Raw genomic sequence first — 25479 nt, forward strand, 5'->3', positions numbered from 1 at the left:
CTTGTTTTTTTTTTAATAGTTTGTTTTTCAAACGAGCCTTCTGATATAATAGTCCGCGGAGTAGTGTAAACGTTCACGTTCCGTTTTGCACGTGTTTTTCAATGAAGGATTGGATACCTTCGAAGGAGGGTAGGTTTAGAATGGAGGATTGGATATTTAGGGAGAACAGGGAACAGGATCGGGCACGATTGGGCAAAAAGAAGGGCAAAAAGGACCGGGGGGGTGTTGACCCCGTATACGAAAGCTGCCAAGAATGTTTAATTTAATATTAGGTAGCGTGTTTAAGTTGTTAAACCTTCTTATGCTCGTTTAATTAATTAATTAAGATGTAGTTCTTGATTAATTTGAGAATTTTCTGCGGAAGATTCTTAATTACACTGTGTTTTTGGCTTTTTACGTCTCCCTCCAAAGCAGGCAATCCGGAAAAGAGAATGTAATTAGGGATTTCTTTCCTAATTATTCTATATTCTGCACCGAATTTTGAGCCTTGGGGGATTGGGGAATATGCTTCCCTCCCTCTAAAAGGTCTGATGAATGGGACCGTCGTAAAGTTTGAATTTAAATGGTTACCAAAAAGAGTTTGAATTTAAATACTGTGGGGGCCGCCGGCCAGTGTAACTTACCGTCGTCTCACGTGATCCACGGGAGAAGGATAAGGGAGCCAGCGAGCGCGGCGGAGGCGCTTCAACAGAGTCCTGACCCCATGATGTTACCAAAAAATAGTACTCTGCTTTTCCAATCGCTAGGAGCCTCTGTATCTTGATATATTTTCTCGTATATACTTGCTTGGCTATCTTGAGATATAATGCTGGGCTATTGTAGTAAGAGAATTTTTTTTTTTTTTCCCAGCAACATCAACAGCATAAATATGGCGTCATGGTTGTTATTGTTAGAATAATTTTAGAAATCACGTAACAACCTGCATCCTTCATAATATTTTTCTTTATTAGCGTGATTCCGTATCAATCTATATTAGTTTTCTTTATCAGCATAATTTTGTTAGAATGATTTTAGGTATTATATGACAATTTGTATTACCTATAATATTTTTCATTGTTAATGAGATCCTATATCAACCTAAATTACTATTCATGTATACAGTCTGTATACAAATATATATAATTTCTGAGATGTACCGAATATGAAGCAACAAAATAATAAATTTATTTTTTTTCTCTTTTTTATTATTATTCTTATTTTTTCAAATATTTCAACTGCGAAAAATACCATGGTTTTCCATTGTTGGTGTTATAATTTGATACATAGTGATGGTATGAGTTGATTGGCATCACTTAGGTGCCATCTAGACTATTGATTGCCTCATACTAGTAGTTTAAGAAATTTGAGATTGACACCATCCTCTCTTAATTTGGGAGATTCTTAGGGTACTATGCAAGTGTTACCTGCCTACCCTCGATTATATATATTGTTGACCCAAAAAAATGAAGAAAATATCAGATAACACGGTAGATGAATCTGATTATATACAATACACATTTCTTCTTATAATATTAGTATGGATGGAATGCATGATTTGGTTTTCTATGAATATCTTGATCACACCTTTCTTATAGGTTGTAGCACCTTAAGTAAATTAAAAGATCATGTATTGAATGGGTCAAGTCACATAGAAAATTAACACCAACTCCTCTAGGAGTTGAGCTAGGCTAGCTTACATGCTTCCACCTGATATTAATTAATATTTTATGAAAACAACACCGCGACCTCTCATTTTTAATTACTTAGCAAGACTTATAATGCTTAATCTATAACTATTTGAAACATTATTTTAAGCAAACCACTTGATTTTACCCTACCTATGAAAGCAAAAATGTGGCTTCCACTTTATTAATGGAATATGGGAACTAGCTATGGAAACCAATAGCAGACAATAGAAATTATTCCTTGTTAATTGAAACTTATTTTGTATTATATGTATATTGAATTAATTGTAGAGAGGACAAGATCATGTTTCGCTGTGAGTGCACCTCAATCATATATAAAATTTGTCGAGGATAAGAGCATAATTGAATTATGTATGTTTCCACACAACAACGTATGATTCATCCTTTTCTTTTTTTCTTTTCCTTTTCAATTTAACATGCACATAAAAACTGATAAAAATTAACAAACATAAAAATTGGCAGATAATTCATATGCGATCATCACTCTCGCAGCAAGCATAGCAGACCTAATCCCTTCATCTTTTTCTTCCTCAGAAAAAAATTTTCCTCATTAAATTTTTTTTCTAAAAAATTAATGAGTAAGTATATGATGTCTGAAAAAATAATTTTTAAATATTTAGTTGATCATGAAAAAGTGGCATATTTTAAAGTAATTTATATTTGGTTGAGTATCTACTTTTCTGAAAAAATTATATAAAATACCTTTAATACTCTTAATAAATTAAAAAGATCTTATATTATTCTATCTAAAAGCTTAAAAGCTTTAGGGCACTTTTCAAAAAAAAAATTTAATTGCTAGCCACTGGGAATTGGATTTTCTTATGTCCCATATGAGTTTTTTTTTCATGAAATATAGAAATTTTATTTCTATAGGAAGATTATTTTTTTATCTTTTTTTATTTAAAAACTCTAATTAAATAATGTTTTTCTCATATGCCATTCCCTTGGATTTTGGGATCGAATGGGCTTGACCCCAGGTAGCTTTGTCGATTTAAGGCCTGTCCCATATCAACCATTCAAGGAATAAGCTGTGACGCTGGGGGAAGGCCCACGCAGGCCCCTATAATTTCAATTTCAATATTGAGAGAGAAAAAAGATGTGCAAGAATGCTGCAAAACGTACAAGACCGTTGCCAATCCTTGGTAGAGTCTATAAACGCGTCATGGTCGCACTAGGATAGTGCAGGAGTCAATGAGGAAGAATTGAGTGGCACTAAATAAAAACTAAATAAATTTTATTTTGGATAAGAAAAATCTATTAATACCTATTGCTTTCTTTAATGGTTAAGTTTTTGATACAATATAGTATGAGCACTTAGGAGATTCCTCACATAGATAACTTCTTCATCTCATTCAAAATTAACGGTTGAAATAACACGATGGATGTGTATTTTTTTTATCATTGGATACATATATAAGTTAGAAAATTTCATATCATATGACTTTTTTGAAAGTAAAATAATTGATTGCATTGATTAATTGGGATTATCAATGTTAGATCTCAGGTCATCTAGCCTAGACTAACTTTATTTGGGATGCTATATAGACAATGTATATTATGTGTCTCTAAAGAGAGGGAGGGAAAGTGATAATTTCTTTATACTTGTAAACGTTATAACTATTAAACAACAACTTGTTTAGAATCTAAGTACTTTGTTATGCATATTTTGTATTGAATAACTATCACATCATTCAACTGAAAAATAAAAGGCTTTTTTTCGTCTCGAAATGTATTGCGCCATCTATGGCCAAATTATGTTGCAGCCATCTAATTTTCAAGATAAATGATATCTCGTGGTTTTATCTTCGGCATGAAACGTGCGCCGAAGGGGACCCAAAGTCTCACGCCCGTCTTATATGTGCTGATCACTCGAAAAGTTTGTGGATTAGAAAAAGCGAGTTATTTAGAGCATTTTAAAATTTAATATATATATATATATATATATATATATATATATATATATATATTAAAGGTATCAATAGAGGGGAAGGGGAAAAAAAAAAAAAATCGCTCGCGGACGGACGTACGTTCAAATTGGCGCCCCAATTCCCGCGGAAACCAGCGAGGCTTCGGGGGCAAACCCCATCCCGGTTACAAAACCAAGCAACGAGCCAACGATGACAACGAGATCCCTCGTTCCGAAGCTCTCTGATATATAGCCCGCGGCTTCCCTCGCTCTAACTCACGCACAAAGCTAACCAGATGAAGACGAATCACCTCTCTCTCAACCACCCCTTCCCCCCCCCTCCCCGGTTCTCCTCTCCTTTACGCTAACCATCAACAACTGTCCTTTTTCATTTTCCTAACATCTTTCCGGTGGATAGGCGCCATCCCACAGCAACCACCCTAAACAAATATAAAGCAAGAAGCCGAACTAATAGAGGTATCTCCTCGATCTCCCTCCTCCTTAAGGAATATATATATATATATATATATCTCAATTGGTCCGAGCATCTTTCTCTCAAGAAAAAACAGTTCATTCTCAGCTAGCCATTTAGCAATGGCGATTCCAGCGCGCGGCGATTACCGTGGGATGGCGGCGAGGGTCAGGTTGTTGGCAGTGTTCCTCGGCTCGGCGATTGCGATTATCGGGCTCTCATGCTCCCTGGCACTCTATGCCGTCGAGAAGACTGGCCGGAACCTGACCATATCCTCCTCCTCCTCCCTCCTCAGCTCCTTCCAACGCTTCATGGGGTTCTTGGCAGAGCACCCGTTGGCGGTGCTTTGCGTCCTCGTATTCCTCGCTTTGGTCTACACTATGGTGGGCAAGATTAAGATTTGGCAACGAAGCCGACGACCAGCCGGCAGCGACGATAGATCAGGGGAGGATGAGGCCCATGAGGGAAGAGACTTTGGGAAGAAAGGAAGCATCTGCAGCGAGGAAGAGCGAAGGGAATGGGATTTGGAGGAAGGAACGAAACCGGCAGCATTGAAAGAATTGTCTACCAGGCATATTTGGGATCCCGAAACGGGTACATCCATCAAGTTGCCGAAGTGGGGGATTGTGCCCTAGAAAACAGACTGCGATATAAGAAAGAGAGAGAGAAGGTTTTTATGATACTAGTGCAAGCCACCTGCGATGCAGGTGAGGGAGCATCTGCTCCTCGTGGGATTTAACGTCAGAGGATTTAGATGATGAAACATCTGCATTCGATGATCTCCGGCCGGATATATGTATCCATATATCATGCAGGCGTTTTCATTGTATGATAGCATAGATAGTATAGATTTGTGATAGTATGATGTTGGTTCATCTTTGGATGAGGTGCATTAGGGTTCAACCTGATATAAGTATTCGATTCTTATCTATTTTGTTGAAGAAAATAGTCATTCTTTTTCTTTGTTTTTGTTTTGGTAATTTTTCTTTTTTGGTACTTGCATGCATGCATATGTGCATGCATGTTCTTTCTTCGTAGTGAATGTGAAAGTGAACAAGCAATTGGTGATGGTGATGAATCCTTTCGTGAATCACATGTGCAGAGGCAAGCTCCGTAGGGCAGTGCATGAAGCATATCCTAAAGCAGATGAAAGATGAAAGGTTCAATAAGCATTGAGATTGACCCCTTGGACACACCATTTAATTATAGTGCCCTCCGGTCAACTTGGCAATTAAAAACGCTTACGTGCTCGTATGGTATGAGACTCGAAAACCTTATGTTGTTTTCTAAACACCGAAATGTATCGTGGTTGTTAGGAAATTACAAGATTCATCAAATGAAAACAAAAATCTAATACATCTTTCAAAGAAATTTAAATAAATACATCTTTGCTAAGCAAACTTTTTTTTTTCCTCCCCCGTGAACGTTGAACCTTAACGTACGGCCATGACATGCGTCTAGGTCTATTGAATGTGCTGCACGATTCAGATACCACTTGAGGATCATTTTCAAATGGTGTCACGTCACCAAACAACTTTTTTTTTTTTTTTTTGCGTCATCAAATGTACACACATATTTCTCGGTTTAGGTCCGTTGATCATCAGACGAGCCGCTGGATCTAGCCTCCAATCTCTCACCGTAACAAAATCAAGTACAATTCCTTCTCCCCAGTCCCCACGCACTCTGCTCTTCTTCCTTATTGTTTTTTTCCAACATCCCCGCCTCCGGATACCGTCACCTTCTCCCTCGGTCTCCTCCTCCCTCCAAATCCAAATGAAGACGAGCTCTCTCTCTCTCTCTCTCTCTCTCTCTCTCTCTCTCTTCCATCCTTCTCCCACCTTGACAACTTCCTTTCCCCTCCTCTACGCTAAAAGGTAACAACAACTACTTTGTTTATTTATTTATCTTTTTAGGTAGCAAGTGGCCATCCACAACCACCAGCGTAGTAGTAGAAGTATGAAGCCAAGGGCACGAAAAAGCAAGAATCCTGAAGCGGCCATCCTCCAATGCTCCCTTCTTGAATTTCCCATGCCCTCAGGAGGAGGGAATTAGAAAAGAAAAGAAAACTCCAGCTTACCTCTCTAGATCTCCTCTTCACTCCATTCTTGTTCTCTAGTCTCCTACCACGATGGCGGATCCGGCGAGAGACACGGACCGGGGCCTGGCGGCAAGACTCCGGTGGGCAGCCCTGGTCCTGGGGTCGGCGATGATGATTGTGGGTTTGGCATGTTCCCTGGCCATCTCCGCGAGAAAGAAGATCAGTGGGCGAGCCCCGACGATCTCCTCCCTCTTCCTCCTCCAGTTCTTTCAGAACTTGTGGGCGTTGTTGGCAGTCTACCCGCTGGGGGCTCTCGCTGTCCTCATGTTCATCGCTCGGGCATGCACATTCTGGTCAACAAGCGCCGCAAGAGCCCATGGAGCGGGATTGCCGCGAATTCGAGGCTGTGCCGCCGAAGGCAGGCTCGATGAGGGTGGCGGCAGCGGAATGGAGTACTTGAGGCCAAGAGGAGATATCCAGGGCGGCAGTGAAGCAACGGCAGCGACATCTACAGGGGAAAGGGTTCCTCAGCGAGGTGACGGCGAGGGGATCGCGGAGACAAGGGCCGTCGACATAGAAGAATGCCTTCCAAGAAGTGCGTTCGATTACGGTAAACGGTAAGCGGGTCACTCCCACTTTGCCCCGTTTGGCAGGGCAGGAACTTTCCAAATAGAATTTATTTAAAAATATTTTTTTATTAAATATTATTTACTATTTGATAACTATATTTTTAAATTACTATAAAATTTTAATTTTTGTTTGATAAATAAATTGAAAAAATAATTTTGTTATGACAAAATAACGATAAAAAAACATTACATAATATTATACAATAAAATACAATAAAATATAATATATATTAATATATAAAATAGAATCTCAAGCTGTAATCTATATATATATATATATAGAGAGAGAGAGAGAGAGAGAGAGAGAGAGAGATAGAGTGGCGGGGGAGACCAGTGGTGCAAGGTGTTGAGTATTTTTTTTGATGCATCAGTCCGCAGGATACGAAATAGACATAAATGAACTCTCCTACTGTAGAAATAATTTAACAAGCAACATAATCAATCTGCATCTGCTGTAAAGGTTCTTTACACAATGTGAAAAACCACACAATGATTTCAAGGCAAACGTACAAGAAAGAGCTCTGAAAGAACTGTTTACCAACAAACCAACCACCACCCATAGACTACAATTTGCTAAAAGGAAGGAAATTAAATGGACCGATTGCTGCTTCGACAGTGCTAACTCAGCAGGCAAGGCAGAACTATCTTATGTCTTGTGAATTATTTTGCTCGTCGGGTGTGTCAGATGTGTACTGGTTGGTGCTTGAGAGATCTACCGCGGGCTGTTGAGGCTGCTCCAGGATGGGCTTCATCTCCAGTTTCTTCTTCTCCTTCAGGACCACCTGCCTTGGCATGACTTCCAGAAGAAAGCTCCCACCGTTCCATGTGGTTGCAGAGACTTTGAGGACTTGAAAAATCACATGCATCTCGTAGGAAAGAAAGATGGGGACCGTGAGAGCCATGGTTGCAACGGTGAAGATTCCTTGGAACAAGATATACATGGTGGGGCGGTTCTGATCGCCGAGCAAGCCACTTAACCGCCACCAGATGTTGTTGGCCTTCTGTGCCTTCTTTGAGAGTTCCCTGGAATACACACAAGGGGATGAATTAAATTATTGCGTCTAGAAATACTTTTTAAAGAATTTTTAAGTGTATCAAGCTCTATTTTGTGCATAGAAACAGTGTCACGACTAAATCCATCGGCTGCCTTTTGTATGAGCAATATCAACAAAACCACAGCAAGAAAAGCATAAAATACTCAAAATGATGCCTTTAATGTATCCTTAGGGTGTTGCCAATGATCCTAATGAAGACAAACCACCTGAGAAAGAAAAAAGAGCTTGACATCTCATCAGACATAAAGATAGCTGGATGCTTCCAAATAAATAACTTGTACATGAACTACTTAACTTTGCAAAGCATCTAGAGATTACCGTAATTGGATGCATCGATTAGTCAAAACAAATGGTCAACAATTGCACATCTTGCTAATGTATCTAAAAATACATCAGCCACCTCAAACCCCACTTTTTCGGGGGAGTCTCTCCAACCGTGGCTGCCCAGTAGGCATTACCATCGGTAAGGCGACAGCGCGGCAAGGTTTCATGGCAATCAAGCCCGACATGGAGCAAGCTTATGATCACCTTTATTAGGAATCCTTGAAGCTTATACCAAGGCAATAAAGGTTTCTCGGACCAGTAGCTTTGGTGGATTCAGGGGTGAGTTATGAATCCAACCTTTGCCATTCTCACCAACGGAAGTCGATCATATTCGGATTTGAAAACAGATGCAGTTGGATTTTATCCGACCCGTTTTCTCCCCCCCCCCCCCTCCCCCCCCAAAAAAAAAACACCAAACACCCCCCGGCTTTGTTGAAGTCAACTCTGATGCTTCTGCTCATCATCATGAGTCTACTGCCGGCATTTGTTGTGTAAGACTATCGAGTTCTCCTACATGCAATGACTTCTCTGAATCCTTACACCACAATGCCGCTCACCGAGCTCCGGGCAGCCTGGGAAGGGCTCCAAACAGCGATGAAGGTGCTGCATGTGACCTTCATATGACTCTCTCACTGTTGTTCGTTGTGCCCAGCAATGCGAAACTGCTAGCGTGACACCATGCATGTGTGTCGTGGAGCCAACCAGCCAGCAAACTGGTTGGCGTCTCATGTTCTTAATAACTTCATATGAATGAAAGCCAGTACTGGATCATTGATGTGCCCATGGACCTTGGGATTCTTTTGTCCATGGACAGGTACGCTTGTATCTATACTTGATAACCAGCAATAATACAACCTTGTCTACAAAAAACCTCGGATAGCAAATAACTGATACAGAGAAATTTTACATCAGGAACTGAACTAATTGAAGAATGTACTAAAATTCTTCTGGGTCATCCCCTGAACCATTCTTCTCACCCCAGGATATGGGAAAAGGCTTGCCGATTCAGGCAAAAGTAAAGGTGTGTTGCTTTTAAGTCTCTACTATTCAGCATTTCAATATCCATTGAGCAATACAAGTTACCTTCTATCAGTTCTCATTTACAAACAAATCATTCAGCTTAAGTCTATCATAATTTCTAAGATCTTGATATATTTTCATAAGTTAATTCAGTTGATATCTTTTAAGTAATTTTTCAGACCCCAAAGGTTGGCGCACAACTCATTTGACAAGTGTAAATGTTAGCATCAGTCAATAAATTATATTTACAATATCACAAACATTAGCTGAAAATAATTATATGTCACATGTCAGAAAAAAAGGTGTCTTGATGTGGCAATGACTAACCTGTAAGAAGTCATTACTTCAGGATCCTGCAGAAGTCTCTGGCGACGTAGGACATTCACAATGAGGAAATAGAGAAGCTGCCACAGTGTGTATGCAACTAAAGGAACAAAAAATAACCACATCCATAGGTACGACTTATCCTCCACATAGGGCCAGGAGACTCTTGCCGCTCTCCCCTCTGGGTGCATAGCAGCAAAAGTTTCTGGATTCCACCACCGAATAGTGAAGAAGACTATCCCTGAAATAGATCATATATATCTGTAAGTTAAAAATGAATATCTTTAGTGAGGAAATATATTTATAAACTAAACTATTTAAGGAATATTTCAGGTTAAGTACCCATTACTGTAGTTATGCAAATCATTTTGATCATCTTTATCAACAAAGTATACTAGTTAACTGTAAAAAGTGAAAGGGAATGATAAGCATTGATGGACAAAAGGAAGAGCGGCAAAAATTAAGCTAAACAAGGAAAGAACAGTCATATCTATTAGTTAAAAAACTACAACATATGATTTATTTTTTGATATTGTTCGATAATTGGAAGGGAAGGGGGGAGGGAGATGGTGACAAGATCAGCACAAATAGAGTTAGAAAAATCATTAATGGGGAAGAGTTTGAAATTCATGACTAGGTGCTTTCTCCACATGAACAAAATTGTGCTACAAAAAAATGGATTAGCATTGGATAAGGGTGTAAAACATTATGAATTAACGCTTGTTGATTTTTCTACAAATGAAGGGTATCAATAATGATGAGCTTAAACAAAGAAGGAAATGACAATAGAGGAGGAGGTTGAGCACTTGCTCTATGCAGTTAACATAAAGAAAACAGTGAAAGAGAAACTATAGGCGAAAAATCAAGGAAGATGAATGAAAGTCAAAACATCTCCCCACACAAGTCCATATGCTCTAGCTCAAAGCACAGCAAGAGGTTGGAAATTCAGGGACTTGTGAAGACCAATGTAAGTGCTAGATATTTCAATAATTAAATTGTTCACAACCAGTTCCTTGATTCATGGTTTCCATCAATCCATTAAGTACAAGCTTCCATATTGGGAAAAAATTCTGAAGTAAAACTGTCATGCTAAAATTGCAAACCAATATTAAAATTGGCTTTATTGAGCGCAACCATGATTTTCAACTTCATGACCTTGAAGGTCTGATAGTCGAAAGTAGAGTCATGGGACCTCCATTGTATCACTTGGTCCAATGCTGCCTTGCAAAGATAATCTTAATTTTAAGCATAAGCTAGAGAACTAAACATTTATTTTTGGATTTCTCGCAACATTCTATGCATTCTTCAAACAATCTTTTGCCAATGAAGGTAGTGAGTGGAGATCCTTGTTAACTCAATGTCCTCAGCGCTCCTTTCTCCAACTTTTAGACATATCCCCTTCATCTTGTGATAACTTCAAAATTTTCACTAAAACTACAAATGGACTTAACTTATGCAATCATTTGCTGCACTTCTCCAAATTTCAATCCCTCACTGCTGCTGATATATTATTATTATATCATCATCATCTTCAAGATCATGAATCCATGATGACGTCCTTTCTACAACTTTTAGAAATATCCCTTTCATCTTATGCTAATTTCAAAATTTTCACCAGACTACAAATCAATTTAACTTATGCAATTGTTTTACTGTATTCTCCAATATTCAATCCCTCAGTGCTGCAGATATATGATTACAACATCATCATCATAAAATATTTCCTGTACCACCTACTATCATCATCATCATCATAGAATATTTCCTGTACCGCTTACCATCATTTGAAAGCTGGCACTCCAGCACCAACCGTCTCTAAGTTAACGTCTCCCGAAAACTTGTGGCATGTACCCACACTGAAATATGGCAGAGATTCAAGATTCACCAAACCTCTACTAGTTCATCTCCAGCTTATGTCATCTAACCCTCTAAGATTTAACTACCAAATCTAGGATGTTTTTATTTTTTTATTTTTTGCTTTTTATGTGCGTGTGTGCATGGGGGTTGGGCGGGAATCTATTTAGAGGAACATTTTACCAAATCATTACACACACTAGACATTAATTATCTATTACATTGATCAATCTACAGAAAATAAGATAAGTCAAACATTCAAAAAATATACTCCGTCAATAATAAAAAATTATTGATAACATTATTATCAGTTGTTTTCATTTTTCACAAAGTTTGCCTCAGGTTAGGGAACACAGAAAATTATAAATTTGGATATAAAAATAAAGGAGAACATGGACATTATGCAAGAATACTGAGTTCCACATGCTTACAACCTTTACCATAATACAGTTACAACTAATAATTATCTAAGAAATAAAATAAGAAGATCTAATAAAATAAGCTGCACCCAGTTAGCAATACTTGATATTCTTACGCTGCAGATACTTGCATAAAATATTTTTTCCCCATATAGTATGAGACATCTTCAAAATTAAATACAAAGCATTCCAATGCTCGAATCAATCTGAAAGGAAATAGCATATGTGTTGCAGATTCTACTGAAATCCAAAAAAAGTTACACAAATTTCAATAACATGTTCTATAACTTTTATAGCTTAATCAAGAAACAGCTGAAAAAAGATATTTCCGCATAAGTGATTACTGCATAACCTATGATATAAGCTTAAGCATTTTATTGATTGTCAGTATCTTCATTAACCAAAAATATGGGAAAAGGTCCAAAGGATCTGTGAGAATGCACAGGTATAGCATAGAGTTATTTTTCAGAAACATAAGGTTACACAATCTACCTCATCAAGTAGACAGCTTACCAGGTAAGAGATGTATTAGCACACTAACAATTTTGTCGAGGGAACTGAAAACCAAGCTGCAACGCCATACGATCAGCGCCCAAGCCAATGGCCCCTGGAGCAATTTTGTCATCAAAATAAATAGCTTTGAAAATGAACAATAGCTTGGGGAAGAAAAAGAGGACAAGAAGGAGAGAAAGGTTCTTACTTCAGCAAAAGAAAAGCAAACCATGAAAAGCTTCTCATTTTTCGGAAAGAAGAGGAGCATGATAATGAAGATTGTATTGGCATAGTAGCAGAAATCCTGTAAAATCCATGGGCAACGAGGTGGTTGCATTAAAAAAAAACACCACATTCCACCATATGAAAGCAGAGATTGAGGTTGTCTTGAAGTTACAAATAATATGATATAATAATTATATAGAGCCAGGACACTTTGATACCCAAATACTAGCAAATTCAGTGGTGTAAGACCCAGGAAAAATCATGCCATGCTTTCCATATAATAATTATAAGCTATGATACAATATGTATTTTAGGAAAAAAAATTGAGCTGAAAATCGCATGACCTGGTTTTCTCTCATCTGGAGTTACAGTAACTTCTCTCCTTTAACAGGATTATGGGAATGATTGGGGAATAAGGATTCATGAAGCCAACCCCAAACTGTGGAAAGAATGCCTGAGGGATGTGGCATCCACAAAACCATATTGAGAAAGTGAAAATACAGTTTGATATCTAACATAGCTTCTTAAAGCAAGATCATCTGGCTAAGGTGTGTCAAGAAAACAGCGACGTGGCATCCAAAGCACAATTTATTAGTTCAGTGTCAATCTAAAACTTGAGTGCTGTGAATATACATGTATGGAAGACACTAGCACCTCTAACTCCTAACTTTTTTATCCAAGCTGTGAAGAAATATAATAAGCGCCCTTGTTGCAAGATGTAAGAGAAGAGGCTCTATGCTAAGGTTTTTTTTTTAAAGCTAAGATTTGGTCATGCTCTGAACATTAGGTATCTGTCAAGTTTTAAGTGCCTAAGTTGCTCAAGAAGCAACTAAGCATTGATGAAATTTTTCATGCTAATGACTAATTCTGAGCTGAGGTCATGTTTCTATTGTATCTTTGATAAAGGAAAAAAACAATGCCCTTATTGTTCTATAGTAAGCACATATAATATCTCCACCCATCCATATAATTGGGACAACTCATTTCACTGGCCTTTGATTCAATATAAAAAATCAATCAAATTCTTATCTGGCATAGAATATCAAACCATCAGCCCCCCAACTGCCAGGTGCCTTAGATATCACAACAAACAACCATAGTAAGCCTAAAGAAGCCAAGTACATGGTGCACAAGTTTATACTTAAAATGCCATATCTATAGATGTTACACACTCCATATATTAAAGTTCTCTCAATCTTGTGTAGAAGATTACATAGGGTAATGGCTTTTATGCAGATTGATAGTACAAGAGAACAGCAAGGTTGCCTAGTAACCTCCATAAGCATCTTGCTGTGATGGGGCAGCCAGGTTATGACCGGCTGGGCCACCTGGAGACAAAGCATAAGCTTAAAATTCTAATTTGATGCTAGCATAGCCCAAAGTTCCTAGATCTTCATGGCTGACTCAGAGCCCTTTCTATTCTAGTTTCATATTAAAAAAACCATGACAGCTTTGACTCATGCTCATTAGTCCTGAATATAATGATATAATAATATCCTTTAATATCCAGTAACAACAAGCAGTAATGCTGAAATCCTGTTCTTTTTAGCACTGGCTTGCATTATCCCTGTTCAGCATTCATTCTAACAAGGTAATGGCTCTCACTTATTGCAATTTTTTACAACTCTTTCATAAATCCTTCATGTGGAATTTCCCTTATACCTCACAAATAAATGCAAATCACAACATTTTAAAGGCATGTCATAGCTTTCATCGAAAGTTCATCATTTATCTCTTCATTCATATGATAGTTGTGCTTTGACTTTCCTGACTTTCATATGCAGAGATAAATGGTGAAGAACTTGCACTTCATTTCTCTATCGACCATAACGTTAGACTAGAACATCACTTCCATTCAACATTCCACATCAAATGCATTTAATATTCTTTGGTTTGACTCAACTGAATATCAGTCCCCTGTTCTTCAAATAATTCATATTTCCCGTTCAAAATTTACATTAAATCTCACTAGATCAAGTAACACTATTTCAATTAAAAAAATGCAATGGGCACTTAAAAATAAGTATCTGTTTAATATTGATGTGAGTAAAAAAAGTATAGGCTTAACTGCTTAAGGCCAACTTTAGTGCAGGCCAAATCAAAGCCCGATTGTCCCAGCAAATTTACATCTGAACCTGTCATGAGTTTCTCATACATGTCATCATATAATTCAATATTAACCATAGATTCTAATACTAAGAACTGCTACTATATCTGTTAGATAATCATAAACATGTTTGTTACACATTTTATATATATATGTGTGTGTGTATGTAAATTTGGTCGACACTAAGGTTCTTCCATTGTGACCTGGATATCGTGGGTTTAAAACATGAAAATAGCCTCTTTACATATGAGAGCAAACTGCTTACATCTGACCTCTCCAAACTCTGCAGTGGCAAAAGCCTCATGCACTGAGATGGGTTTTTTTTATGTAAATGCATATATCATGAAAGATGGGATTGATTCATGGCCCACCCCCTTTAAAACTTCAAAATTTGTCTTGGCACTTAAAGCAGTGTTTGGTTGCAGAATAAATTAACTTGGAGTAAATGGGTTAACTTACTCCCAATCCTCTTCACAATAATTTACTCCACCATGTAGGCACGGTTTGGGGCAGGATTTGCCGTTTTGCTGCCGAACTCTGTACCGGTGTCACACTAGTACAGTGTCAGTATGGTATGATGCAAAAATTTTTTAGCATACCGTGCGAAGTAGTACAGTATGCCTCGTACCGCCCCAAACCGAGTGGTATGGCGTACCATGGTTTTGGGTGCTTGGTCGGTTAAATGACTAACCATCTCTTAACCAACAAATAACCAACATCCAAACAGGGCCCAAAAAGGTGCTTAAATGCATAGAGCTCTCTGTACTCTCTTTCTTCACAATTTTACAATAACTTAATCCCACTAACCCTCAAATTTCAACTAAGCCAAGAATATCACTGACCCAGGAATAAATGGATAAGGGTGGGATTCCAAGAATTAAGATTAACTATCCCTCGGTTAGTTATCCTGCAACCAAATGCAGCATAAGAAATAATAGTTTATTCCAAGATAAGTGAAAAGAAGCGCAACTTATCTTTACCCATCTTACTCTTTGAATAAATAGGCTAGTTTTCTAGCATTTTTAGCAGGTTGAAGTGAAATAAGTGGAGCAAAAGGGGCCTTTGTTCCATTTCTTCCTTTAGCCTGTAACCAAACACAGCCTAAATGGTTAAACTTACTCCATTTTTTTCTTGGTACACAAACTTACTCCATTTTGGTGGACAAAATATAACCATTTAACCTGCATTAAAGGGTTAAGTGGAGTAAAAAGTTACGGCAGCAAAAATGTTATGGTCAGATTTTCTGAAATTTCTATTATGCTCTCAGCAAAAGTGTTGTACCCATTAAAAAGGTGGCTGTTTGTTTGAGTAAACAGAATAACGGGCAAACTACCCAAAATAGGATCCTGACTGCCTCGTCTTGTTTGCCCTTACCTTTTGTGCTTCCCTCAAACATTTTACTATAATTCTAGATATCATCCATAAATCTTAGATTCTTAATGGATGCAGTAATAACTTTAAACAATAAATCAATATGCAAACATTTTTGCTGCTACTTTAAAACATATACATTTGTATGTATGTAAATGCATTTACTCTAAATGATCAGATTGATTCATGGCTTAACCCCTCTGAACTTTCAAATATTTGCTCTAGCACTTAAGGTGACTAATTGCTGGGTTCACTCTTGAATTTTGACAACTCTAAAATCGGGAATTCATTTAGGAGTTCACTCCAGACATATGAAGAAGTGAACTCGAGTAAGAAGCAAACGATACTGCGCACCAAAGAATTGTCCATGGCTTGCTAAAAACATTAGGACCTCATTAAAAATACTTAAGAATCCAATTCAAAAATTAATATACCATATTTAATAATTAAGCAGTGGAGGGATAAGAAATAAGCCCGTTGTACCACATTACCAATTTTGCACAACCGATTAGAGCTGAAATCGGATTAGATACGGAACGGATACTAATATATCCATATCCATATTTGTTTTGTATGACAAATATAGATACGGATACGGATGTTAGTCAGATGCAAAAATTCATATTTATATTTGTTTTTAACGGATACGGATACAGATCGGACATAAAAAATATGGATATAAATACGAATATAAATCAGATAATTAAACTTGATGACCACAGAATCAAAGATATTACTAAGTGGATGATAAATCAAGTTAATAGCATGTCAATATGATCATTTATTTTTCTTAAAAGTTCATGAATGCTATATAAAATTAAATAGGATTATAAATAAAATCGAATATTCAGATACAGATCGGATAATTGCCTATCTATATCCATTTTTATTTGACGGATATGGATACGGATACAAATATTAGTCGAATGCTCAAATTTCTATCCATATCTGGATAGATTCAAATATGAAACAGATCCAAATAGATATTATCCAATCCACTTTCACTCCTACAACCAATGGTTCTAAAATTAAATGCATGTTCGACTATACTCAGCACAGGAACCGACAAGCTGATGTACACTATGATGGGATATTTATGGGATTCTGTAAGACCAGGTATTGTTTAGGAAAAAGATATAATATGGAATGTAGGGTTTTACATTTAGAATTGTATATCACATCACGTCAGGTTGCTGACAATTAATCAAAGTATGGTTTTATAGGGGTGAGGTTGAGTAGGGATGATAGGAAAAATTGACTTACTGATTCTTGAGAAGGAAAATTAATGATGTTAAGATTTGAAGTGAGACTTTAAAGAAAAACATGTCGCAAAACTCACTTCAAGCACATATACACATGCAAAATAGAAAGGTAGGAGAAAAAAAAATCCATGGAATCTATCTTCTTTTTTTTGTCTTTTTGAGGGGAAGAGAAAAAATTCAAAGAACCTATCAACGGAGAAACAACAATATTTATCAACATTGGATATATCTAAAGTATTAGTGATACACTAAAAGAATCACATAGATAATTTATGGCTCACGGAACTAATGTACTGAAAAACCTAATTTGATTAGGATTCAGCATCAATTCAAATTTTATATGGAAAACCATAAGATTAGACACTTGCTTCCTAATCTCTAAATCTATGGTTGTTTGACACACCATACACCAAAGCTTGCTGACTACTAAAGCCTATGAAAGTATAGAATCTGCATATAAGCTGGTTGACTATGACACCTGTGAAAAATATTAAAAATCTGCATATTGGAAACACCTTAAGCAATGAAACCCTACAAGCAGAATAAAGTATATGAGAAGCAAAATGAAAGTCGAAATATGTAACAAAGCTCTGGCAGCATGTTGGTCTAGGTTAAGTATGTTTGTATGCTGCTTAATGGTGCGGACACCAGTGCCAGATCAGCCATCATCGAGTCTACGGTCGCCACAGGGTCCAGCCAGTGCGGCCAGTTTGATTTTATTTTGGATTTATTTATTTTAGTTGGATTTATATTATGTTGATTGGGTTTATTTGCATATTGTCATTTTAGGGTCTTTTCGGATTGTTTTCTTTGCAGAGGCCTATTTATTATTTTGTGATTCTATATATATGGGTCCACCCTCATGTTTAGGGTTTGATGAATGTTGAATGAAAATTAGCCTTCTTGTCCTCTTCTTCCCCCTCCTCTTCTCCTCCTCTTCTTCCCCCTTTCCTCTCCTTTCTGCAGTTGTCCTGTATCAACTTTGGTATCAGAGCCAGGTTCGACTTTGCCTCTATTGTCAAAGCCCAGCCTTGAATAGAACAACTCTCTTCCTGGGAAAGAAACCTCTCTCTCCCCTGTGACATGCTGGCCGTGAGTTCCTTCTTCCAGAAATCCATCTCGTAGCCGTCCAAGGGATCAAGAAGCATCAAGGGAAAGTAGTACAAAAATTAAAAAAAAAGAAAAAAAGAAAAAGAAAAACACCCTTCTGTTGCCCCTTTCTTCTTTCTCTGCTCCCACACAAAAGAACAAAAGGGGAACAACCCCTGTGCCGGACCCTCCCCGCCCGTCGTCGCACCTGAGCCTACCGCCGCCATCAGTCGTCGCCGCTGCCTCCCCCACCTCGCAGCACCGCCAGTTCGCCACCGCAGACCGTCGCATCTCCACGGAAGCCACCGTCCTGAGTCCCCGTGTCTGACAGGCCTCCATCCACCGCCGCAGGTTACAGACCCGCAGCCGTGACTGCCTCCCTCCACCCTGGAGCGTCGTTCCCCACCCGAGTCCGCCGCCCCCTTCCCCGCAGCCGAAGCCGCGAAATACGGCGCATCCCAACGAACCCGTCGGAGATTGAAGACGGACTGCATTAATGGGTAAGATCCAAAACCCGGTAACCCGCTCCGCTCCACGAAAAAAAAAAGAGAGGAGCCGCACGTGAACTGCGCGTGCTCACTCGCACGTGAGTCACACGCGCAAGCGCGCACGTGACCACACGTGCGTGCCAAAAAAGGCAAAAAAAAGAAAAGAAAAAAGAAAAAAGAAAAAAAAAGACAAAAAAAGGTACATGTTCATCTTCCTCACTGTGAGCACCCTCGCCACCGCCTTCGTCCGCCCGCCTTGCCGCCAAGCTCCACCATCCTCCTTCCCTTCCGTTGCTCACTTTTTTTCACAGCGGCCGTCCGCAGTGCCGCCTAACCTTGCCGCGACCGCCGTCGCCGCTCCACCGCAACGCCGCCTTCGTCTTGCCGCCCTCGCAACCGCCGGTCCGAGTTTTTTTCCACCGCAAAGCTCAGCCGTTCCACGCCGCCGAAGCTCGCTGCTCCACCTTCTCCCTCCACGAGCCCACCGCCCCTCCGCACCGGCCCGTCGCACCATTACCCCAAATCTCCCCCCCCCCAACCCGTCATCTCCTCCGATCACACCGAAACCGCACCTCCGGGCGCCCTTCTCTCCTCCCTCTTTCTTTCTCACAGGCCCGACTCCTCCATCAGGCCCACTGCCCACCCCGATTTCGTTTCACGGGCCAAGACTAACGGCCCGCATGCCACTTCAGCCCGCCTTGACTTCTTCTTCACGGGCCTAAACTGACAGGCTTGCAACGCCACTGCAGAGCCCACTGCAGCCTGCCTCTTCCTTCTCCCTTTAGCCCACGGCCCAGCAGGCCTACGCAGCTCCCTCCCCTCCTGTGCTTCGTGCCCGTTGACGAGCCGTTTGCCGCACTTTGTTCGTCGTCCTCTACCGGGCCAGGTTTGTCCTTCCCTGAAAATTTAGTTTGCTTATTTAAATTTGGCATTTAATAGTTACTTTTTGTGCTTGGTGGTTTACCCCAAAAATTCTAAAACACACGCTTCACACATCCCACGAAACACACATAAACTCTAATAGTAGCCCTCTTTATTATTAATTGTGGAGCTAAACCTTCGTTGGGAGACCTACGTGGCTCCGTGACACCTTGCAAAACACGAGAACTTAGTATTACTTGACTGCAGCTACTTGTTGGCCTGCGTCTCATATTAATTTTCAGTTTGAAATAATTATTTGCTAGGGAGTAGTTTTAGTTTATATTGAGTATATACTTTGCAATTTCAAATTACTCTCATGCATTAGGTCTACTTAGGAACCTCTATAGTTGGTAGGATCATACATATCTTCATTCATTTTATGCATCTACGTAGTGGTCGTGTCACATTTCATTCTGAGTCCCAATTAGACATAGATTTCAAAATAGAAGCTCTATTAAAAGCTATCCAAGACACTAATGCTCAAGTCCAAAACACTAATGCTCAAGTCTAAAACACCAATGCCCAAGTCCAAGCCAACAATGCCCAAATTCATGACCTAACTACAATGTCCACCCAGGTTAATGTCCGACTTAATTCAATTGAGGCTTCACTTCAGAGGGTTATTGAATCCAAGAAAGATAGTGCCTTCCATTTACCGGGTCTTGAAGGGGACGACACCCTAGAACAAATCCTAGAACAACAAGGCTCTATTCAGCAGAGCAATTTTGATAATAGGTCTGCTCCAGATCACCATCATGCCTACCCTCGCTCTAGAGGACTTGGTCCCTTCCCTAATATTGATAGAGGTTACTGACATAACGTAGAGCCCAAAGAACCTCGTGACCCTGATGAAGATGTAATGAGAGGCATTAGGGTTGAAGCCCCCACTTTTGATGGTCGTCTTGACCCGAAAGTCTTCTCAGACTGGTTACATGAAATGAACCACTTCTTTGAGTGGTACAATTTATCTGAAGAGAAGAAGATTTGGTTTGCCAGAATGAGGCTCATCGGTCGAGCTAAACTTTTCTGACAAAGCACCGAACATCTGCTAACTAGGAGACATCAATATGCAATAACTGATTGGGTAGTGATGAAAGAGAAACCTAAGGAAAAATACCTACCCTTGAGCTACCAGGATGACCTCCTCAACCGATGGAATAATTTGCGACAAGGTAATCGGTCTGCTACAGATTACATCGCCCAGTTTGATGAATTAATAATGCGATGTAATGTGGAGGAAAACGAACGAATGGTCCTGAGTCGGTTTAGACGAGGTCTTAATGATGAGCTTAGGAAGAAAGTCATCCTTCGAGAAATATCCACTCTCGACCAAGCCTACACATTTGTCCAGAATTATGAGCAGGTAACCAGGTCTACATTTGCTCGTCGTTTTGACCCTCAAGGGCCATTTGCCAGTGCTCTCCCTTCCAGATCCTGACCTTCGCTTGGATCCATGCCTTCTAGACCAGTTTCTGCCACCCCCACCCCTAGTCGGGACACTAAGGGCAAGGGCATTCTTGGTGAAGCACCCAAGTCTAGTTCGAGAATTTAATGTTTTAAGTGGACATGTTGCCTCACAATGTGCGACTACATCTCTTGTCATTGAGGCACAAGAACAAGAGGGTAATACTGGCGAATTGGAAGAACAAATCTATAAGCCAAAGTTAGATGACATCCAAGACATCGATGATAACCAAGATGAACGTCCCGATAATTTAGGATGTATCTACACCACGCCTCCACCAGTTGTGACTGCATCCGATCAGTCCGCTATGAATATAGTAAGGTGTGCTCTCGCCCAACCTACAGAACATGATGACTGGAGGCGAACTTCAATCTTCCATACTTATATAAAGTGCGGAGATAAGGACTGTAAGGTTATCATTGATAGCGGGAGTTGTATTAATGCAATATCTTCAAACGTTGTTTTCCATTGAGGTTTGATTCCAGCCCCTCAGATCCAACCTTACAATGTCTTTTGGGTTGACACGTCTTCTATCCATATCAAAGAGCGGTGTCTCGTACTAATTCAAATTTTTTCTTATAAAGACACTATCTAGTGTGACGTGATCCTGATGGATGTGTCACCTAGTATTGGGGAGACCGTGGTTGTTCGACCTTAATGTCACTATTTCTGGTCGGTCCAATTCTTGTTCTTTCGTATTCGAGGGCACGAAAATTAAGCTCAATCCTTTACCACATAAGCCACCTGACAAGAACAAGAGAAGCAAAGTATCCAAGGACAGGGGTCTTCACATCCTGCGTCCTGTTGAATTTAAGCGGGAAGTGTTCCACAAATCTTTAATGCCCACCCTATTTGTCCAAAAAGTTTATCCTCATAATTCAGTCCACAGGTCTATAGGCAGGAGTCCCTTTGAGATAGTATATGGTTATAAAGCTAGAAAGCATGTCAACCTTCTACCCATGTCACCGCACATTCACATTTCAGAGTCTGCACTTGCATTTGCACATCACATGCATCAGTTGCATCAAGACATTAGTAAGCGCATTCATGTGCATAATGCTCAATATAAACTACAAGCTGATTTTCATAAGCGGAATAAGATATTCCAATCTGGGATTATGTTATGGTGCGTATTCAGCCTGAGTGGTTTCCGCAGGCTCGTAGTGCTGGACCCTTTCGGGTATTGCATTGGATTGGCACGATTACCTATGTTATTATTCTTCCATCTGATTTTGGTATCAGCTCTACTATTAATATTGAAGATCTGGTTGCTTTCAAGGGTCCACCATCCATCCTTGATGACCCTTTCGCTGAGCCATCTCTTGCGCTCGGTGATTCACCTATTCTTGGTTCCATACCATCTCCACTTCCTTTGCCTCTCCCATCAGCACAAAAAGAACTCATTGATGCCATATTAGACGAGCAGACTATTTTTTCCGGCGCTAGGAGCATTCAGCGCTTCTTGGTTTGTTGGCGCGAACGACTGAAGTTCAATTCGACTTGGATCACGCACGAGGAGCTACCGTTGATTGACCCATATTTGTTGGAGCTCTACCGGGGCTTCACCGAGCCGCTTTCGTCGAGGTCGACTTCTTCCCCCTCGGGGAGAGTTGGTGCAGACACCAGTGCCAAATCAACCATCATCGAGTCTACGGTCGCCACAGGGTCCAGCCAATTCGGCCAGTTTGATTTTATTTTGGATTTATTTATTTTAGTTAGGTTTATGTTATGTTGATTGGGTTTATTTGCATATTGTCATTTTAGGGTCTTTTCGAATTGTTTGCTTTGCAGGGGCTTATTTATTATTTTGTGACCCTATATATATGGGTCCACCCTCATGTTTAGGATTTGATGAATGTTGAATGAAAATTAGCCTTCTTGTTTTCTTCTTCTCCCTCCTCTTCCCCTCCTCTTCTTCTTCCCCCTCTTCTTCTTCCCCTTTCCTCTCCTTTCTGCAGTTGTCCTGCATCACTTAACATAAAAAATCTTCTTCATGTGCATGTGCTATCACCAGTAATGAAGAGACTCACCCCTACATGTCCAGATACAATTTTGCTGAACCCTCGTTTAAGGTGACATCTTTCATGTGCATTGCCTTTTTCTTATTTTTCTAAAAGTAACAATTTTGTGCCTCTTCACTTTCCACATTGTGTTTAGTGTACTTTTCTCTTGTGGTTTAGGAGTAGAGGAAAATATGCAAAGCTTAGGCAGACATTCTAGACCCACAAAAAGGAATAAAAAGTAAAGTTTCTGCCAAAACCTGAGTGCGGGTCTAATGTCAACACCTTAAAACTTTTGGTAGCACCTTGCCACCTTGTTAGTTGCATAAGCCATGAAATAAGCACCTTTCTTTCTTTTTATAAAAATTAAAATAATGATAAATCTTCTGCTACTTTAATGATCATGCAGTCCCTTGTTAAAGAAGTAAAGAGCATAAGTTCATATATAGGAAGTGATCGACATCAGCCAGTATTCATCGTAGTCATTAAAAAGCATAATACAAATGACAAACCTAACATGACTGTTCCCAGGAGCATCAATAAAAGATGTGAAAAAGGAAAGCAAAAAAAAAAAAATCATTCTCATGCATAGCTCACCAGAAGGTAATAATGCCATTTCTTGTACCGATAATATATCCACCGAAGAGGAACAAATGTAACATAGAACAAGCAATACACGTAAGGGATATCTTGCGGCCCTGATAAATCAAATTAAAAAAAAAAGAAAAAGAAAAAATAAGAGAAGCGAAGAAAGATAGAAAGTAAAATAACATGTTAGACAGGAACGAAATCTTTCATCAAAATAAATACCCGGAATCAAGCATTACTTACGTGCCCCCAGTATGAAGCAAAATGCACCAAATCCAAGAACACCAATCAAATGGGTCACCTGATATCAGCAAGAAAATTTTAAAAAGATCATATTTACAGTGCACAACCGAGCGATTTAGCATACCAAATAGGTTATATCACAACATAGAACTAGAAAACCATAACCCAATCCCCAAATCGATAACCTATCTTTCAATCGCTAAAATATCCACAGTACCGTATCCAACATCAACAGGCCCAGCCCAGAGAAGAAACCCATCGGATGGATTAAAATCCACAAAAGGGGAAAAACCAACCTTGAACAAAATCCGTTCATGCTCCTCGGCTTGCTTGGCGATCTTGACAGCCTGCTTCGACAGAATTTCTTTGGTCTTTTCTTTCGTCTGCACCGCCTGCTTCGACAAAATCTCCTTCGTCTGAACAACCCTCTGACCAATCGAACCAAGAAATCAAACCGCAAGCAAGAAACCCCGTACAAGATTCACAAGCTAACTCAAACGAATAGAAGAGCAAGACGGGGGAAAATTTTAAAGCTCGGTACCTTAGATTGGTCGGCGATCCTTTGACGGACCTTTCTAAAGGCCTCGCCGTCGTCGAGGCCCGCCTCCCCTTCCGACATTGGAGAACGGATTCCTTTGTTTGCCCTTCGTTGTTCGCCTTCGCCCCCCCTTCTTTGGGAGGAGAGAGATTTAGAGAGAGAAGGGAGGCAAGGGAAAGAGCAGACGCTTCCGAGAAACGTCTCAACGAAAGACGACGCTTTTTCGTTTTGTTTTATCGACAGCTGCAGTTCTGACGACACGAGGAGTGATATGATCGCTCATGGTTTGTACGCCGTTGGACGAAGCCGATTTTTTTTTAGGCCTTCGGACTTTTGATGCGCGGCTGGAGCAAGAAAACCGTGGGTGGGAATATCGCGAGCGAATTGATATGACTGGGGGTGGTGGTTTGTACGCCGCTGGATGAGGGAGACTCACCATATGGGTGCAGCCCATAAAATTTTTAAAAAAAATAATAGAAGAGAGAGAGAGAGAGAGAAACAGAGACAGATACAGATACATGGTTCTTCCAAATAAAATTTTCGAAGTAATAAACCGCATAGAATGCCACCCAATCCGCAGCACCGTTCGCCTTTTTATAAACCTGAATAGTCTGATAGAAGGCGCGCTCATTCAAAAGACTACGGATGTCGTGGAGCAGCCGTATCTCATTAGCAGCGTGCCCCTGACTTTTAATCTACTCAATTACTATGACTGAGTCCCCCTCAAAAAGAATGCGGTTGTGTTTAGCTTCCGATATTCCCACCTATTGTTTTGTGCTCCCGGCATCGAAACTCCAAATTTATTGAACGCATGGAAGCATAAGCAAGGGACACGAGGCTCGCAATCAGACCATCTGCCTTATATAGGTGACGCTCTTCTATGCGGCTATAAGCTTGGCACTGGTGACGGTCTGATCACAACCAGGGGCGGCCCAATGCATTTGGAGGCCTAAGGCGATTTCAC

At 39.8% G+C, this 25479-nt stretch overlaps 1 protein-coding gene across 1 annotated transcript; it reads right to left on the reverse strand.

The window, feature by feature from the left end:
• Positions 1 to 7151: 7151 nt before the first annotated feature.
• LOC103724350 (glycerophosphocholine acyltransferase 1) lies at positions 7152 to 24805 on the reverse strand. Its single transcript, XM_088710785.2, has 8 exons — positions 24519 to 24805; positions 24274 to 24405; positions 23978 to 24035; positions 23744 to 23844; positions 12427 to 12522; positions 12240 to 12333; positions 9457 to 9694; positions 7152 to 7753 (listed from the first exon to the last, which is right to left on the reverse strand). The coding sequence occupies exons 1-8, from the start codon at positions 24594 to 24596 to the stop codon at positions 7372 to 7374; spliced, it is 1179 nt and encodes a 392-aa protein (XP_088566911.2). The 5' UTR covers positions 24597 to 24805; the 3' UTR covers positions 7152 to 7371.
• Between the last annotated feature and the right edge of the window lie 674 nt (positions 24806 to 25479).

The sequence above is a fragment of the Phoenix dactylifera genome, chromosome 1 (genome assembly GCF_051530095.1).
Source record: "Phoenix dactylifera cultivar Ajwa chromosome 1, Ajwa_hap1_PhDact_Kaust_v1.1, whole genome shotgun sequence".
NCBI classification, from domain to species: Eukaryota; Viridiplantae; Streptophyta; class Magnoliopsida; order Arecales; family Arecaceae; genus Phoenix; species Phoenix dactylifera.